At 36.5% G+C, this 20477-nt stretch overlaps 2 protein-coding genes across 2 annotated transcripts; one reads left to right on the plus strand and one right to left on the minus strand.

Moving 5' to 3' along the window:
• Positions 1–1675: 1675 nt before the first annotated feature.
• PJVK (pejvakin) lies at positions 1676–14558 on the plus strand. The gene is made up of 6 exons (XM_010406720.4): positions 1676–6803; positions 8932–9127; positions 10414–10555; positions 11253–11370; positions 12399–12503; positions 13816–14558. Exons 1-6 carry the CDS (start codon positions 6593–6595, stop codon positions 14115–14117), a joined length of 1074 nt encoding a protein of 357 aa, XP_010405022.1. The 5' UTR covers positions 1676–6592; the 3' UTR covers positions 14118–14558.
• On the minus strand, positions 14216–20443 carry FKBP7 (FKBP prolyl isomerase 7). Its single transcript, XM_039554653.1, has 4 exons — positions 20158–20443; positions 18705–18856; positions 16486–16619; positions 14216–16166 (listed from the first exon to the last, which is right to left on the minus strand). The coding sequence occupies exons 1-4, from the start codon at positions 20364–20366 to the stop codon at positions 16005–16007; spliced, it is 657 nt and encodes a 218-aa protein (XP_039410587.1). The 5' UTR covers positions 20367–20443; the 3' UTR covers positions 14216–16004.
• Positions 20444–20477: the final 34 nt, after the last annotated feature.

Below are 20477 nucleotides of genomic sequence, written 5' to 3' on the forward strand. Positions count from 1 at the left end.
TTTACTCAAGGTCAGCCAATGAAATGTCTTATATTTAGACTGTGGTTTTTATTTCTGAGAGCTATGTCTAAGATTTAACTTAGAGTAAATGAAGAGACAGGTTAGGTTATATATCCCATATCTATATCCCAAGTACATATTAATAACGGTATATTAAAAACTTCAGAAAAAAAAAAAAGGTGTACATAAATGCATGTTACAGACACGAATCTGTTGTGAAGATATTTTTTGCCTGTGATGAGACTACGTTTGAGTATGTTTGTAATTACAAGGGTAAGTTCCAAAGCAAAACCAAATACGTAGTTGCTTTTCTCACTGATGAGTGTCTGGCTACATTTCCTTCAGTAAAGAAAAGAAACTAATTACTAGTTCAAATTTCACTACTATCCTAGGTTTCTTGAGCAGGTTTTTTGACAAGTCAGTGGAGGATAAAACTATAATTAAACATTGCCAAAAGGTTACACTTGTTGGACTGCAGGTGCACTACAAGTTCTGGTAAGGATGTTGGGTTATTTATTTCAACTGATAAATTTTAATGTGTCAATTGTCTTTTAAGTTTCTCTTCAAGCAGGTTATTTTTGAGGGCTATGTATTACATTTAGCAGCCAAAGAAATTGAAGAAACAGCATGAGACCATGTCCATTCTTCAGTTCTAGTTCAAGAGCTGACTTTACTTAAATGCTGATCAGCTAACCCAGAATAACAGTGATAGGCTACTTTTTATGTTTGGTGACAAGAATTTTTTATGTTACCTGTTGGTTACAATGTTTAGTATCTGGAAACTGCTCAAGTGTATTACTTTGTGCCTAAATGTGTGAAAAGAATGAATTAGGAAACTAGATGATATAGTCTTGTAGCATGAAAAGGAATAGTCTGAATAAACATAGAGGTGATTATGAAAGAAGATGCTGAATTCTTGCTTGCCCTACAAACACTGATTTAATTTTGTCTGTTTTTAAATACTCTGTATCCAAAGATCTGAGAATACTTTATAATAATAATAATAATCAGATCTTGCAGTATCCTTCCCTGAGAAGTGATATATTAGCACGGCCACAAACAGTAGGTTTCATAGACAGAGGTTAATTGCCCAGTATCACAGAACAGCTGGTGTCAACACCAAAAATAAAAGCAGTCCTGCTGCTCAGTTTAAAACATAAGGAGAAGCAGCAAGGAACAAGATATGTCTATGACTGAAGGAAGTTTTATATAGATATAACTGTACCAGCACCCATCAGACAGCTCAGCATGGACCATGTGAGTTATAACATAGTAGACAAATCTGTTGTTTTGTAATTTTTCTGCAGATACAGTGGCATAGCAGCATCTACTGCTCTGCCTCCTGGTACATGAGGATGGGCAAGCCCACAAAGCTGTCGTCTCACACAGACACGTCCACTGACAGATGTTGGATAAAAAGGATTTAGCCATTTGGGCAGCATCCTTCAAAGGAAAGGAAGCATTAAACCTACTTTAGATCACAGTGGCTTGTTTTTTTCCAGATTTGTCTTTACGAGCTAATAATGCTGCATGATGAAAGTAGCTTTGTTGTATGCCGTAATGTTTATGTAACAAATGAAAGCTGGAAGATGAAGGGAGAAAAGAAACCTTAATTGTTAACTGGCTGGATAAACTGAGCTGGTGTTGAAAAGATTAAACCCAAATTTGCACCATATTATGCTGGTAATTTGTTTAGTATCTTCTTAGTGAGCAAAAAGATGCAGTCAGTCGTCCGACTGAGAGCTGAAAGATGCACCTGCATCTCACAGGTGTAAGTGTAAATGCAAACATACTACCTCAGCAAATCCCTGGAGGACTACTTTTGCATTTCTTTTTAGTAAAGGCTTCACAGCTAACACATCCATCTGTCCATTAAAAATATTGCCATTGATGCTGGGGCAATAACAAAGAAGCAGAAGTTGGGATATTTCATACACTCTAAAGATGGACACATGAAACATAGATTAAGTAATCTGCTTGTCCATGAACAAAGGTCTGGAACCTGAAAGGTAAGTCTGTGGAAGAGCATATAAAACAACCACCAGAATTTGTATTCCTTGCTTGCTTTTGTGTTTCCCTTTATCGTCAGCATGGCTCTAGTGAGAAGGCAGTGAACTGGTACAAAAGAGCCAACTGTGCAACACATACCCTTTTTATCAGGTCAACAGATGTTGCTTGTCTAAAGGTGAAAGAGGGGTGATGTCAGCCAAAAGACATAGAGAAGCCAGTTGGACTTCACATCATGTAGCCTTTCCCTGATGTAACACTTTCAGTACAGTACAGCTTTAAATATTTTGATTGCTGGGAAAGTGTCACAAAAACAACCCCTGGCAGGGGATCTGCCTTCTATGTGTGTGTAGCACAAGCTGGGGATATGTGTTACCAGTGTCATCACAGTCTGTTCTGTGGCAGAGAATAGAAGGAGGTTCCAATAGTTGAGCTGTAAACCTAAGGAATGTGATACAGGAATCATAGTGATAGCAAGTGTGTGTATCTGTCTTTCAAATGGACTATTAAAAGTGACCTTGAAAATTATTTAGAATACCCCATATGATACTTTTTAGATATCTGTATAGAAAAGGGGTGACACTGTTTCCTACACTTCTAAAATTTTTTTTCAAATTCATTCTAATTTGTAAAGTAACTGTTCACATACAAAAGTTCCATATAACTAAACATAGAGGTCCAATAAAAAACATACCTCTAGAAACTTCGCATTAAAATTTTCTCCTGATTCTACAAATAGCGGTGTAATATTCAAAAGGATCTGGCTCCACAAGAAGTCATACTTTAAATGTGGGGAACTTAAAATATTTTAGGACTAGGCTTCTGCGAAAAATTAAAATATACCATGTCTAACTCCATTGTTCCCCTATACTGCATAGCATTTAGGAACTGATTTAAAGTTTTCACTGCATTTGAACTGTATAATAAAGAAATCCAACATGGAAATACCTATGTTGAAGCTATGTCTGCTGGAAACATTCTTGCTTTAACTTACTTTCCTTCCCACAGTGGTCTCTAAATGCCATAGGGCTTTGTGAGCAGCAATCACTGCAAGCAATGAGTGCCAGGTGACCCCAGTACCCCCAGTATCCCAGCAAAGTGCTAGACCAGGAGTTCAGCATGACAGTGGTACTGACTTCAGACCCAGGAGCTCTGAAGTTATGTAAGTTATGGTGTTAAACCAGCTGGTTTTGCTCGTACATGAGAATCTCTAGACAAATGCCACCTCAAAAGAATCAAAAAAGAAGTCAAGTGCTGTTAAACCCACTCAGCTTGTTATAAAAAACCAACAAGTGTATGTGTAATAAGAACCATATTTTGTCCCATAAAATGTTATTTTTGTTACCTCCTGGAATATAACAGTAGCTATATTGCACAGATCCTATCTTTCTAGGGAAATACTCATGCCATATGCTGGAAAGTTACGGAATTTTGTAAGTAATTTTTTCAGTAGCATTTTATTTAGCTGGTTTTTATATGTTAAATTCTTGCACTTGTTCTTTTGCAGAGATCTGTAGGTAAATGTAATATGGTTCAAAGGCACTTGAAGTGTACATGATACCAGGAGATCTGGCAACTGATGGCATCTTTTTGTACACTAAGAAGATATTAAACAAATTACCAGCATACTTTGGTGTAGATTGTGGGTTTAATCCTTGCAAGTGAAACACCAACTGAGTTTATCCAGTCAGTTAATACTTAAGATTTCTTTTCTCCCTTCAACTGACTGCTTAATCATGCTAATCTTATGATATGGGTGACTGTGACAAGAAATAAATTAAAATCAGATCAGTTCAAGTAGATGGTTTAACATCAAACAGATGGTTTAAGATTTCTGGATTGAAAATAATGAAATAATTCCACATTTTCAGTTCCATGGACAAATCTCTAGTTTGCACCACCTTAGATCAGCTTATAAATGCCTCTTCAGACACCCTGTAATTACAGGTGACCAACATTCCTGCAAGGGATAATGTAGGCTTACTATCTAATATTAAACCAAAAATCATTATGGAATTATCTAATAACCACAAAAACCTTCTGCATCCTCCAATGTTATGCAGACAGCAGGACTGTCCTCTAGATTTTACTCATAAAAAATCTCTATGTTCATATCAATATGATGTAGGGAAAAAAATAAAGTATTTAAGCATAAAAATTCTCAGCTATACATAGCTAATACTTGCTCTGGTACTACTCCATGGCTAAGACCCGCTCCAAACAAACAGAACTCATCTTGCATAGGAAATAAACTATCTTTCTCTTCCCTCCAGGGGAAGATAATCAGGCTAGAAAAGTCCTCTTGCTCTTCTGTGGAGGGTTGTGTGTGGGAAGGCAGAGGGGATGCCTTGTCAGTGCCCTTACAGGGCTCTGTGCCAAGGGGAGTGGAACATTTCGGCCCAGATCCTCCCCAGGGATAGCCTTGAACCTAAATGTGAGCAAGGACTTTAATCTGCACAACTTAGTGAGACAAGGCAAGATTTTTTTATTCCAATGATGGCTCAGGCATAACTTATGCACTTGGAAATTAAATGTTTTTCATGTATTGGTTGCCCAAAATGAGAGCATGCCAGGGCTGCGGAAATGCTGAAGTTCATGAGTACATTTGTGTGCCAAGTACAGTTTCCTGGTGCTGGAGGAGCAGGGAAATACCTTAAGTTTCTTCACTCGGATGTGCAAAATTAGTGACTGTTTTCAGAACATGGCAATGTTACTGTACTTGGACTCCTGTTCTCTGATCTGTGGCATGAGGACAACACAAACATCTGCTGAAGTGTTTATGGTGTATTATAGGGTGTTAGAGTAACAGGAATAGCACATAAACATATCAAATGAAACTATTCATTATCAAAATTAGAGCTAGATCAGATTATGATCTATGACCACATACCGAGTAAGAAAAATACAACTACATGTTGAATAAACGGTGCCAGCTGATCGTAATAATCTGTAGGAAAAACAGTATCCTGTCAAACGTGTAACATACATACAGGATTAATCTAAATCAAGAATTGGTGGGCAATTTTCATTTTGGAATTCCCATAGATTTTCCTTCTCTTTAAAACCTTTTCAGTTCTGTTGATGTGTTTTGATTGAGTAAATATGTACAGGGTTTTTCTGATAGTGTAATATGAATTACAGCCAGAATTAATTGCAGCCTTTCACATGCTTTCAATTCAAAGTCTATATATAACCTGACTTGATTTTTCAGCACCCTCTAGAGTAAGCAGACAGATCCAGCAGCCTTTCTTTTCATCTTAGCTGAGGTAATGCCCTCCTCTTTTTGCCATTTTGTTGGACTTCCTGATACTCTGATCCTTTAAAACTATTATGGAAGTATTGACACATGATAAATTATTAAATAAATATTCATATTATAAAAACAGTTCTTTAGATACTTTCACATGAAAACCTTACTTCAGAAAAAAAAGCCAAACCAATTGTTACCTGGCAACCAGGGATAATATTCCTACTGAAGTGTAGATTTACATGCCTGTGGTTGATGCTTTACCAACTGTAACTGCAAAGGAAGTCTCTGGAAGAAGTGCTACAAGGTTTAGCCAGTTCTGTGTTCATCAATCTTGCAAGAAAATCAAGTCATTGTTTACATGAGGATGGGTCAGCTCCTGCTGACTCTCTCACAGATCCTCCACAGTGCTCTCTACTGTCTCTCTCTTTTTTCTTTAAAATTTTCTGTCTTTTTACGCTGGTGCTTTATATCTTCGATCCTTGAGTTGCTCCTCATTCCTCTATCAATAATCTCACTTCTTTCTGCAATTTTACTTTTATTATTTTGCATAATTCTCACAATTTAATGAGTTTTTCAGTAGTCTGAGCTAAATACATGCAGCTCAAGCCTAGCCCTTGGGTCACAGGCAGCTGAGTCCATAGGAGCTTAATAACAAATGATGAAAGCCCACTGTTGTTCCCCCCTGCCCCCAGCCATCTCTGATCTTATACTTCAGCCCAGCACAGTGCTCAGTCCCCAGCTGAGCTCTCCCAGCTAGGTTATGCCAGTGCTGTGAAAGGCAACACCATCTCACAGAGCAACCAGTGTTCATCAAAGTGTAATTCCAGTGGCCTCCCAGAGCACGTCTGGGCTGCTTTGTTGGGTGTTGCTAAAACACCAGAATTCAGCTGTGGCAAGGACCCAACAAACAGCAGTACACCAATAACTCCTAGAGGGAAGCTAAGGTTTATGGAAGTTAGTTTTCTGTTTCTGTGACAGAAATTTTGATTTCAAACAGTGGCATTAAACTGCCAAGAAAAGGGCACCATTTCCCTCTCAGTTTACACTGGTAATTCATTATTCATCATGCAGAATTAGAGAGCTTAACTGAAGATCTCTGAGAGAAGTCTCAAGCAATACACCATAGACGTTCGGTAGCTAAGATGCTGTTGATTCTTTCCAAGTGAAATATAACTCAACCTAAGAAAACAGCGGTTTGAAAGACTTTTATTTTTTTTAAAAAAGCATTTTAGTTTGTTTGCAAGAACAATATAAAATGAATTGAACATGGGCTTGATGTCTGGAAGCTACACTTGATACAGAGCTTTTTATTACTATCATTACTAATGTCGTAATATGTTTGCTGCTGCAACCAAAAACTTTGTTAAACAGGTTGGTGATGGAGGAAGATTAGTTCCAGTGCCCAGCCTCAGTGAAGCTGACAGATACCAACCTCTGAGCCTTGTGATTAAAAAAAGAAAATGTTCACTTTCAAAAAAATCTAAATTTGCTTCAACACCTTTCACATTAAAAGACATTCTTCAAGGGGAGAAAGAAATTTCTGCAGGTAAGATTTTTATCTTTCTTTAAAGTGAAAAATGCATGTTTTCTAGTAAATGCATAATAAACATAGTTTAAACAGTGCAGGTAGTATGATGTTTCCTTTGTAAATGGGTAATAAAATTTTTCTTGCTTAGTCATGTAATAAATATTTAAGAAAAAAAGTACAAATCAAAATGGTAAGAAAAAAGGAAAAAAAGGACTTTCTGGGAAAAAGAGTAAAAAAAGAAAGTAATTTATACTAAAAAGTCTTGATATTTTCTGAACTAGTATTAAACTAATTCAGTTAAGCCTTGCTTTTTTACAACCCACAAATTCCTGATGGATGTATTGATGTATGTTATTAATTGCTACATAAAATTTGTTTGGAAATGTACACCCTTCTCTGTATACTCATTTTAAAGTGTGTAAGAACAGCCTCAGCTCCACAGCTCTTCCATGGTGGTAGTCCCTAGCGCTGAACTGGGCTCTGCACAGGCCAGAAGCATTTGACAACAACTATTACATCTGACTGATGTAATTGGATTTTTATAAGACTTTTTCCATGTTTGCTATCTCTTTGGTTTATTTAAAGAGCTTAACTCTCTTAAAATTGCCTTTGCTGTGCAATAACATAAATGTTGAGGAGATTCTATGAGAATTAGGAGGTGCAAAATTGAGCTATACTGTCTATATCTTCCTGTACATTCCTTTGAAAAGTGTGTAATTCATGTCTGCATGCTCTGTTTTCTCAAAAGTTTCATTGATTTTTTTTTTTGAAAACGTCAATTTTGACAAAAGTATTTTGATATTAATTGCACAACAAATGCATCAGTTAAAAACCCTACTAAGACAAACTAGTATGAGCACAAGAAGACAGAAATACCACTTGATCCCACAAGAGGGGATTTCAGGACACAAGCATGATAAGAAAAATTTTAATCCTGTCTTACATTCAGGACAAGCCTCCTGGCTTGTCCTGAATGAAAAAAAAAAAATCATCTCATTAAAAAGTCTGAAAAAAGATTGAAAAATCTCATTAAAAAGTCTCACAAAACCTTACTAGTCTTTTCTGTAAAGGTTAAATGTCATGTGCAGAAAGTATTGTCCTTTAACACAAGCAAAAGGGTTTATAATTAAATTTCCTTTTTTATGTGACAAAGACAAGTGTTTGCAATCCTTTTAGAATTGTGAAAAATAGCTGAACCTTTTTTTTGGTTAAAAATAAATACAAACAGGATTCATACTAAGTGACTTCATAATGTCATTTTATCCTAAAAGCTTCAAAAGATTAAAAACCAAAAAAAGAGTAAACCCCAGATTCTTAGATGTATTTGGAAATCAAATCCCTTTGTTCATTTTAATTTGGTAACCAATGAGTTCTAGTATTTTTTCTGTTAGTGTAATGGAAATGCATTTAATATTATAAAGACATTTTTATAGAGATGCTTTGGTACCTACCTTTTGATTGCACAACAATTGAATGCAAACTTTCAAGCAAGTCAGAATTAATCTGTTGTTTTCCTTCAAAATAAACTGACATAGTCCCTGGAATCAATAGGCATCTATGGAAAGTGTGGTAAGTCTTTCTAAACGTGACATGTCAGGTAAAAGGCAGAGTTAATGTTAGTGGCACACCCATGTCTCATTCATGTATTGCAAAAATCAAGAAAAATTAGGGTATTTGTATGGCCTCTAGACAAAATTCAGAATTCCCTAATATTTTTTATACTGTGGCTTTCATTTTACTCCTAGTTTTATTATTCTGTGTGGCCTCCACTGAGTCATTTTGGGTTTCAGAGCCTCTGTCATTAAAGCCAGAACACACTACATGTGTAGTTTATATGTATCAACATCATAGTTACAGGTAGAAGTACTTGCGGAGAATAATGATAAACACAGAAATTTGAAAATAGCTCTAATCAAACCCAGGAGCATGGGCACAACTGTGGCAGAGAGAGCGGCACAGAAACCCTCTGACTCCTGTGTGGTCTTTCCATCAATCAGTAGTAACACCAATAAAGAAGTGCTCAGTGTAGCTCTGAATTTCACATCAAAATGGTTAAGCACAGTAGGAATGGTACCATTTATTCTTGCTGTGTGAAAATACTGTGTTCAGACTTTTCATCACACAAAGGTTATCTGCTTTTACTCAGGTGTCTCGTCTTACCAGCTGCTCAACTACGAAGACAAATCAGATGTTTCGCTTAATGGTAAAAGAGGAAATCAGATAATGAACGATGTTGGTTTTGATGTTGCTGGATCAGATTCTATTGCCTTTAAAGCTTCATTTGGCATAGTGACCAAACATGAAGTTGAAGTACCAACATTACTTAAAGAACTTACGACAAGGTTGTATTCTGTGTTTTGATTTCTGTTTCCATAATTATATTACATACTGTTAGGTTGAAAGTCTGAAATGGTTAGGTTTTGATTATTTTAAGTCAATCAGTAGCAGTCACATCTGATATTTTCAAAAGTATCAGGCTGGATCACTGGGATTAGACACATGACCTTCTGTATAATGCAGACAGTATAATTTTTCTGAATTCTTTGAATTACGGTAAATCTCTGAAGAAAAAAATACATATTCAGAGAGGAAGAGTCCATCCAAATTCCCATCTGTGTTATATACCATTTTATCGAAATTTTGAAATTTACTTTGAATGGCATTACCCAACTTCAGGTTTCAGAAATGGGATTTCTTTGCCTTTGATGAACTCAAGAGCCATATATATTATTGCCATTGTAGGTACTTAGAGGTTTTATGAAGCTATTACACAGCCTTTTCTGCAAAAACCAAAATAAGTTATTTTTTGTAATCTTCTGTGACTTTTCTTTAAACCCAGTCTCTTTTACCAAAATTCTTGTAGAGCTGTGGACAGTGAAAATGAACTTGGTGCTCCTGTGATGCTAGCACAAATATCAAACTTCTAGAAATATGATGTGACTAATTTTAGGTGTAATTCTTTATTTTATATCTCAAAGATTGTACTTTGGTCACAATGTCATCCCAGTGAATCCCAGCAGTGCATCCCAGTAAATTATTTACTACGCATGATGCAACATTTGGCATTTGCAAATATGTATTGTTGCCTTGTTGTTATTTACCAAGAAGTGCATGCCATTTTGTATCTGTAACCTCTCCTTCTGTGCCTACCTTTTCCTGCTTTATTTAGAACCTCCAAACGTTATAATTAATAACTGGGGTGAGGAGAGAGAATCTAGTCTCCTGAAAAGAAGATTCAGTGTTACAGAACTAACTGCCACTGTTTGTAGAAATTCTTTAACAAATACTTGTTTCATGATTGTTCAGTATTGTTTGTAAGTAATATAAGGGTTTTTTTTCAGTTATTGGCACTAAAACCAGAGTCAGATGGACAGGCTTTGAATTTTCCAGAGTGCACCAGATATCCTCTCTTACATCTGTACAATACTGGCTTTCCTTGAATTTTTTAGTGCTTCTGTTCCCAAACTCTGAAAACCAATATTAGGTTTCCAGAGATCTCCTTGGTCAGTTGTTTTACTGCTGTGAAACAGACATTATGGTGATTTATTTATTGATTTAAAGTTACTTAGCTGCTTTGTAAACTGCTAATTATGTCTGAATTTCCTTCCTGCCTCCCTCTTGATTTTAGAAAAATAAACTTTGATCATTGTCTAGTCCATCAATCAAGAAAAAGTAGGATGGAAATTTTGTGTGTGGTCATGGAAAGCATTCGAACTACAAGGCAGTGCTCATTAACTGTCCATACTGGAATGCGTGGAGAGACAATGAGGGTAAATATGTTTGACAAAGTTCTGTAACTTAAATGATCAAGCACAAAAAGCTCGTTTTTATAAATTTTATTGTTTGATTTAATTGTATTTTTATAATGTAAGCTTGAAAAAATCTGAAGTAAATCAATATTATTGCAATGATGTAAAGTGATTTAAGAGTTGGTCTTTTGTTAGCAGTGCTTATGTGACTTAGGGATGGGATTGCATGAAAGGATGGCTAGACAATGAGCCATTGCTTGGGGTAAAGCCTCAGCAAAAATGCAGAATTTATGACTTCTTTCTAAGAAATGTATAACCTTTCTTTCATTATTATGGTTATCTTCTGTAATACATTGGAACTTCAGGTTAATATTTGAAGGGTTGGCATCTTACTCCCTGTTTTATGCCCTTCCTCCTGCTTCCCCCTCAATGTGTTTGAGTAATTAAACCTAGACGTCTTCTGACTTTGCTCTTTACTAGTATTTATAAATCATTCACGTAATTTTCAGTAAGTGATGCAAATTACTCTCTCTGTATCAAATGTTATTAAAATGCAAAGTTGTTAATAGAAAATTCTTTAGTTGTGAAATTTGATCTTCAATTTCAAAGTTTCCCCTGGTATTACAATTCTCAATGTATGCAGTTAAGATTAGTATTATGTTTATTAATTCATTTCAATTTGTAACTTTTTTTCTTTTGATGCTTCTCTAAATTATAGTTTCACATAATTGAAGATCAGAATTATAAAGGACGAGACAAAGCCATTGTTTTTCCTGCACATACAACTATTGCTTTTAGTGTATTTGAACTCTACATTCATTTGGACGGTAATTTTGGTAAGTAATGTGAATTACTGTCATTACTGCTATTATTTATAATGATTTAAGTTTTTAAATCTGTTTTATTGCTCTTGATATACGTAATCCCTGATTCCTTACAATGGTATGCCTTAATTTTATGCACGTAAGCATTCTGACTTTCTGACAGAAAGTGTGCTTGAAAAGATGATAAACAAGGCAGGTGCTAGAAAATAGTTTGCTGTGGAAACATTTTTTAAAAGTTAGTATGACTTTGTATTTTTTTTAATTCTGCAGCTGCATGGAACAAAAAGCCCCACTTAGTTATATTTCTAGCTGGTGAGGAACAGGCTTCTGACATTATCTGATCAGTTTTGCATAAAATGGGCAAGTACAAAGACACAAGTAAAGAAAAAAGTGTACAGAACTTCTAAACTAGTAACATTTTTTTCTGTTGGGGCTTTAATTTCAGTCTGATACATTTGCACATATAAGTATCTAAAGCTATTTAGGAGGAAATAATTGCAGTAATTGGAAACAAAAAATTTGCATAACAGATTTTACTTTAAAGGTTTTCTTTCAAGTTATGGATAGAAACACAGATTATACTTATTTTTATTTAATAAAAAAGGTTTTAATAGTTGATTCAGTATTGGAAGAGGTGAGTAAAGAACTCACAGCCTTGCTTACTATTTTTCATTTCTACTTTCAAGTAAGACTACAGAAATGTTTGTCCTTCAGAATCAGGGCTTCCATTTTTATGATACTGACTTGTCCTAATCCCTTAACGTGACCATAATTTGTGTATGAACCTAAACAGGCTATGAGGATGTTAATTGAAAGCTACCAACATTTAGAAATTCCCATCAAATCTGTGTTACTTGATTCTGTGGGCTATTACTCTGTGCAGACTTGTATTAAAAAATTGTACCAGCCATTAAAAACATTAGCAAAGCTAAATTTAATTACTGTTAACTTTATTGAAAGAAATTTATAGAAAGCATATTAAACTGTTGTGCAATTATGGCTTTTATATTTAGTCCTTTTAAAACTTTTCATTTTTACAGAACTCTGTGTGACTCCAATTTCAAAAGGAGGATTTGAAAGAGAGAAATCTGGATCATCTTCACTGACCAAATTAAGGAGATTAAAGAATAATCTGTTTCATCGAAGTATGACTTTTGATATTTATATACAAATGTCTTATTTAATGCATGAAAAGTGTTCCTTTGTTTCTTTAATTTCTGTGCAAGATGAATGTTTAAAGAAAAAAATCTTGATGCAAGATGTAGCTCTCGATTTCTAGTGTATTGAAATGATTATAGAGTTATTAAAATTTACATTTGAGAACCTGACTCTCAGAAATAACAAATCTGCTCATTAAACTCTAAAGATCTTAAAATAAAACTTATGGCTGTTGATAAACTAGTATTGAGTAACTATAAAGCTAACTTAACATTGAACCTATTTCATGGGTTTGCCATTTACAGCTTGTATTATACAAGTTATAATTACAGTAATTTATTTGAGGGCAAAAGCTGTAAGTTTACATACCAAACAATATAACTGCAATATCTGAATGTACTCCTTAGGCACTATGTTCCCATGGCAGGGACATGGCCAAGATACCATCATAGTCCTCTTTCTTCATTCTAATATGAACATAACATCCAACAAAAATGCAGATCCCTGTATGCAGCTTTACACCAAGACCTTAAACTTGTAACACTCCTCGGTCCAAGTACTTTGGAAATCTGCAGATCTGAGTGTGAAGGTAAATGCTGAGCAGTAAACATGTCCCAAAGGCTGCTCTGGACAGGTGTCCTTGCTCCGCTGTATCCCATTCTCGATCAAAGGACTTTTATGGACCAAGCCTTCAGTGCTGCTCCAATCCACACTAGGGGAATACTTCAGTGGGTTTGATACATCTCAGTAGCTGTAGCAGCCTAAAAGTTCTTCACTCAATCTAGTCAGTCCCTGAAGAGAGAGGGAAAAGGCAAGTAGTTCCTACCTGGCATATCTGGATGCTCAGAAACCTGCTGTGAGGTTAACAAGGAGTCCTCCGAGTTTTCTAAACCTATTAAGTATTAGAGGGGTTTTTATTGTAAATAATAGGAAATAAAAGTGGATTTACAATGTTTAGAATATAAAACTAGAAATGCAAAAATAGAAACAGAGAAGTACACAGCTGTGACTTGACTTTGCACCAGTTTCTCACCTCAGGCCTATCTTTTAGATATATTTCTAAAAATAGAATTACACAGGTCATATACAAAAAATTCTGGCTTTTGTTAGTGCCTTAAGTGAAGTTGAAGAAAAATTTTCATCACACAAGGTTTTTAATGGGAAGCAATCTATATTAGCATGCTTAACATGGTTTTGAGAATCGGTTGTTATTTCTATAGTTAAACTGACAGTTTTTAAACAACAGTTCATAATGTAATAACAAATCACTGCTTCTTTTTCTTGTGTGTTCATTTTCAGATAAAGGAGTAGTGGAAATCATTGCTAACTCCGATCCTTACTTGGAGGACCTTTTTGCAGATTATTATGAAAAAGCTGCAAGCATGACTGATCTCTCTACAAGCTATCTCAGAGACGGTTCTCATATCCGAATTAATTTACTTAATAACAACATCCCCAAAGGCCCCTGTGTCCTTTGTGGAATGGGAAGTTCTAAAAGGGAGACAGTTTATGGATGCCTGGAATGTTCTTTTAATGGACAAAAATACGTACGACTGCATGCTGTGCCCTGTTTTGACCTCTGGCATAAGAGAATGAAGTAACTGATCTGGGTAAGTGCCTGCTGTCACAGACATGGGCATAACTGTGCCACAAACTTTTCAGTTAGTAAATATGACTCAAATTGTGAAATGAAAAACAGTGAAAGTGCAAAACATTTTATTACACTGTTATCTTCAAATTATTTGCTTCACAGTCAATGACCTTCTACTTTAAAATGCACATGCATTCCCCGACATTGCTGTTTTTCCTAGAACCTTCTCATTATCATGATAATGAAAAACATACTTTTAAATAGTATTTTCATAATGTCAAAATATATGCTAGAACTTAAAAGTTGTTTACACAAACTTGTTGTTAAACCCCCAAAATGTTGCCTTTCTCTACGCTGGCATATGATGGTTAAATGAGAATATTTGTTAATAATTTAGTGTCCTCATGAATGTTTAACTGAAGTATCGGATTAAAAAACATGCTAAAAGTTAGCTCAGTCTAGTGTTTCAGTTACAGAAGGGAACAACTGAAACTATGGATGGGAATTTCATATTAGGGTGCTGTTGCTGTATATCAAGTTTGTTTAGATTATTAAAAAGTACCAGCCAGTCCAGCTGCTGTGGCTGGATTTTATGTCACAGCTGCTCTTCACTTTCTTTTATGTGCTCAGAAAAAAACTGCTAAGCAGAAAATGTTTTGGAAGCTTATGAAAATAATGGAACTGCACACTCTAACAAGACTTCTGGGGTGAAGAACTTTTACAAGTACATCCCAGCCTCAGGAAACCGAGTTTTGTTGAGGACTGGAACGCCAGAGAGCTGTGTCCAGGGCTGGGACTGGGTGCGCTGTAGGGCAGGGCACTGTTAAACCTCTCACCACACTGTTTTACACCAGCAAAGCAAAAACCCTTTTTATACCTTTTAAAATTATTTCAAGGATAACCCAGGTATGGAAGCTTTTTTCACTTGTGCTGCCACTTTCACTGTGTACATCTGATTATTACATGTTGAAATGAATACAGCCATTGCTTTTCATGTGGGAAGAGTGAAGTATGTTTCACAAGTGTTACAATGTGTTCTGCACAGGCAGAACAGTTAACAGATGTAAGTCCTGTCTGTTAATTATTGCTACTTCTTCTTATTTTTCCAGTGAGGAAAACCAGAATGATGACCAAGTAATTAATTACTTATGTTTATATATAGTATTTCCCATCATCTTTGACCTCATTCAATTAAATGATAATAGTGTAGATTTTTAACTTGGTGCTGCTGAATAAACTGGCTAACTTGATAATTTTATTAAGTCAAAGTTTAAAAACTCACTTAAAATACTGCTTTTTCTTCAACACCAAATTCTTTATGTTAGTATTACATCAGTGAGGTCATTTTAAGTTGCTTTAAAAACATTTTTGCTTTTATCTTATCATTCCATAGACAAGAGTTCGCCTATTTTAAGGCCTTTTATAGTTAATTGCTGCAAATGGCATTTCCTCAAGAAGCTAGGCTAGGAGCCTGCAGGGGTCTTAGAGAGTTATATTCCTGGGATTCTCTTTTCCCTTTTTATTTTATGGGGTATTGTGCAGTGTTCATCGGTTATGTTCCAGCTATGTTAAAGGTTACTGTAACTTTTGTGTGCTCAATAGAACAGAAATAATTATTTTCATCAGTATTTCACCAAATGAGAGACTATTGAGCAATACTGTGGATTGGAACATGTTGTAGGAACCACTAATATTAGATCATGGTGTACTTCAATTTTATTTCTTTCTTTTGAAACATCTAACACATTTTATTACCTGAATGTTAAAAATAAGATTTTTACAGTCACCTTGAGACATATAAAAAGATGCTACTATAAAAAAAATACAAAAATCTGTAACAAAGTATTATTATTTAGAATTCAGTGTCCAGAAAACAGCCAAAGATTTTTTAAAGTACTTAGAGTTCATCATGCTGGTAGACATTGTACTCCTTTGCTGATATGAAGCCATCTCCATCGTGGTCATTTTTCTTAAATATATCAGCTAAGATTTCATCATGGGCTGAGGGATGACGTTTTTTGCCATCTCTTGCAAATTCTTCCTTTAAATACTGGCTTATCTAGAAGAAAAGAAAAAAGTCCAATTGTTGTGACTTTTATGCCAGTACTCAACAGCTATCTTCAAGGACACAGGGTATATACAAGTAATGTGTTGTGATTCCAGTGCAGACACATCTACAGTTTGTCTACAGGAAGTCAGAGACTTATTAACGTATTAAAGCAAATTTCAGCAAACTTCAGCACAGTGTAGTTTGTGTAAGCACACAGAAACCGTACATGATCAGCTGCAACAGAGGCAGCTCATGTAAAGATAAAACTGATGCAGCCACACCTATAGTTTTATAAATTATTTCTTTCAAATTATTTACATCATATTACCTCAAGTTCAGAGAGTTTCTTGTCACCATCTTTGTCTATTTGATTAAATGCTTCAACACTACGAGGTCCCTTATTTACTGCATAAAGTTCAATCTCAAAGATCAGTGTTGCATTGGGTGGAATCTTGCCCTGTGCTACGAATAAAAGGAAAAGAAAGCATTTAAGGAATCAGACACTATGGACAGAGATAACATGTATGATAAATTCACATGTAAAGCATTTTTTTATTTAAAAAGGTGTGTTAATATTCAGATTAAACTCTGAATTTAAATCTTGTACATCTAGACAGGAAGACTGATTGTGTTAGACAAATGATTTTGGAAGAAACTTGCCAATCATGTACTTGCCTGAAACAAAACTGTATCACATATCAATTCGGGTACTTTCAGAGATTAAGTGAATGGTTATCATGAAAAACAAGTATTTCTAAAGTTATTACTCTTTCACATCCTGTCATTTGACAGGGTTTATTTAGACTGGTTCTAAGATGTATGTCTTTATTAAACAGCTGCAATTTGATTTAGAATATAACAGTAGCAGACCAATGCTCATATGTATTTTCTGTCTGAAAAAACAAGCAGACAATGTCAGGTTTCACCTACTTCATATGAATTATACCTATGCTAAAAGAACTTGATGTAAAATAGTGTTTAAAATGTACATCTCAAAAAGAAGCAATACAATGTAAGTCATCTGACCCCACAGAAACCCCAAATGACTAGAATACTTTGGTCTCTCAATTAAAAAAACAACTGTTAGAATTCATTATTCCAGGATCAAAGTGTTTCCTGACACCTGATGTAAAACCAGCACTGCCTACAAACACAGGTCCATGTATCATGCATCTGTCAAAAAAAGGGAACTAAAAAGAGACAGCAACAAACCAATGAGGTCTAAAAATAGTGCCAAAAGAGCATCAAGAAATCATGCAGTGTAAAATTAAAATGTAAACATGCAAGCTGCCAAAGCCAGTGAGCATGACATTGTAACCTCAGAATTCTGAGCTTGTGCCCATCCTTCATAAACTGAAGAAAAGCTAAAGAATCTACACTGTTTGTAAACAGAAGACAAAAAAACTATTACACTACTCATCTAAAATAGCCACAGTAAAAATGACAGGTTTCAGAGTTCAAAAGGTTTTAACCTTCCATGCTTTAGAAAAGTAGAAATTTTAAATACATCTGAATATAAATAATGATTTTAAATACCACTTAAAAAAGAAAAATACATTACTAAAATTCAGTGCCAGTAGTTTACAAATATACATACCAATACAGGAACGATTTAGAAGATTTAGAAAAAGCCACATGCATCTTTTCTAATTCAAGATTAGGCAGGCATCTTCCCCAGCATGCAGGAATACATTGAGACAGAGGACAGGTGTGCTGTAGGAAAATACTACTTTCTCAAGTGCTACCTGGAACAAACAGTTAACACTAGTATTAAAGAACATTTTTTACTTGTATCAGTGTTTTTCCTTTTTTGTATGAAATTGTATTAAAGACAAAACTGATACACTGAATTCTGACATATCACTACCAAAGTACTATTATAGAGCAGGAGCTACCTTTTCACAGCAACTACTACACCCATGTCAGAGCTGAATTTATCTACATTTGAGTGCTGAAACACTGCATAAAACTTGTACTGGAACTTTTTTAAAGTAATCTGCACACTAAATTATCTTATATTCAAATCAGATTTCATACATTGCACTGTTGCAATTACTGTGTAATGTGATGATGAGAGCCATTAACTGTTCAGAATGTAAGCAGTATTTTAAGCAAATTATTTCTACTTAGATTAATTGCACTGCATTATATTCCATTTTACTCAGAAGATGAAGATTGTCATTAAAAGGCTAAACAGGTAGCAGTCAAATAATAAAAACCAAACGTGACTGGAATTTAATAGATTAATACAATAATGCTGGTAACAGATCATGAAGATCTTCCTTTTGCTGCCATTTTTTCATATTATGGCAATACTTGGGAAAACACATTGGGTGGCATGTACTGAGTTCTAATGGAAACTGCAAGGCCTGGGCATGGGTCTGTGGTCAGGACAACTTAACTGTGTAGAAATGAGCAGTACTGGGGCTGCACGGTTGCACAGTCTCCAAATGGGAGCACCAGCTCTTACAGACATTTACAACACTGTATGTTTGAAAGGGTAAAACAGAGAAAAGACGAAGTTTAGTGTTAAAACTTCTTTTTTACCGTATCCTTGCTGTCCGTATGCTAATGATGGAGGAATTGTCACTTTCCGTTTTTCTCCAGGACACATATTCATCATAGCAATATCTAAGCCTTTTATGACTTGTCCAACGCCCAGAACGAACCATTTTGGATGACCTTCATTTTGTGTCCGACTATTAAAAAAAATTGTGTATGAGTAACATCAATTTAATATTTTTTTACAAAAATATAACTTTAAGTTGCAGTCAGTAAGAACATTGTTTAGAGTGCAAGAATATGTGTCCTCATACGTGTAATGGGAAACATCCTTTTTAAACTAAAAAGAAAACCCTTGTTTTTTAACTTCTTACAATAACATCTGATCTTCCTGATTATGTACACTGCATGCCAGAAACAAGGTGCCAATGAAGGAAGTCTCCAAGAAGTGGAATGTGGGGAGCACTAGAAAGTGAAAATATCTTCAGCAGTTCACAGCACTGTAGGAGGGCATGGGACTGAGAATGCAGGTGTGCATTGGGGGAACATGGCAATGTCAGCTACAGTGCTGTGTGCTCACCTGACACTTCGGCCAGTTCACACAGTCAATGCTTGAGGCAGCTTCTGGTCATATGAGGCACTAAACTGAACAGCGACTGAGCAAAACATCCAGAGAGCAACACTCTATGTATCAAAGTCAGGCACTTCAACAGGCAAAGAAATGCAAGCGAAACGGTACTGTTAAATGCAGAATTATCCTATACTGATATTTTCTTAAATTATACAAATGGGGGAATGAATCAAGATTTTGTAATAAGCTAAGCTACTGTCTGAAGGTAGATGGACGGGACAAAGTGAAAAAGCAAAAGACTAAATTAAAACTTTGCGGTAAAATGGATGGCACAATGAATCAAGAAGGGAAACCGCCAACGGGGAAGAGGCAAAAAGGCTGCAAGCCACTACTGTAATAATGTGGCTGTACTGCACAGTGCCAACTACGTGGAAGTGCATGCTATATTCAAGTTTCTGCCTAAAATTGTCAATGTGCATTCCTACCAGGAGCTTCTCCTCCCAAGCCTAATTTTTCTGCGCGTATTACAGCACAGAACATGGCAAGTAACAACATGATGGGTTTTTTCCACCCTGACAAAGGGGGTCTACATGTGAGGTGTGGGCTACAGGCCCTCGAAGTCCCTGTCGGCCCCGTTCACTGGCGACGGCAGCCAGTCTCGAGCGAAGCCGTCTTTGATTTTCATCTTTTGCCTCTGCGCTCCCTCTTGACCCTAGGGAAACTGCATCCTTCAACACTCGGTTGAGGAAAAGTCAGGGTTGAGACGGGGAAAAATTACTAATGCCGACGAGGTCAGTGCGGGCCCCGAGCTGCCCCCACTCCGGGAGCGCCTCGAGTCCCGCTAAGGGTGAGCGGAGCGGCTGTGCCACGTACCCCGCCGGGCAGGGCCCACCGCCCGTCCTCCGACCCGGTGCCTCGGGGGCTCACCTGCAGTAAAACTTGGATCCGTCGCTAGCCAGGAATCCGTCATAGTGCGCGTTCAGTAGGTCGCCCTTCTTGCTCTTCGGGCTGCAGGCCTCGGGAAGGTGCAGCACCTCTATCTGAACCTCCTCCGCCGCCGCCGTGCCGCCCTCGGCCCGAGTCGGGGCCGCCAGCAGCGCCAGCGGCAGCAGGAGCAGGCTTAGCCCACGGCCCATGTCACTCCGAGGCGGCCGCCGGCGTGGCACTGTCCCCACCGCGCCGAGGGGCGGGGGCCGAGGCAGCGCCGCCGCTCCGCCTCCGTCGCGCCGGACGCGGGGACGAGCCCG

This window comes from Corvus cornix, chromosome 7, assembly GCF_000738735.6.
Source record: "Corvus cornix cornix isolate S_Up_H32 chromosome 7, ASM73873v5, whole genome shotgun sequence".
Taxonomy (NCBI): domain Eukaryota; kingdom Metazoa; phylum Chordata; class Aves; order Passeriformes; family Corvidae; genus Corvus; species Corvus cornix.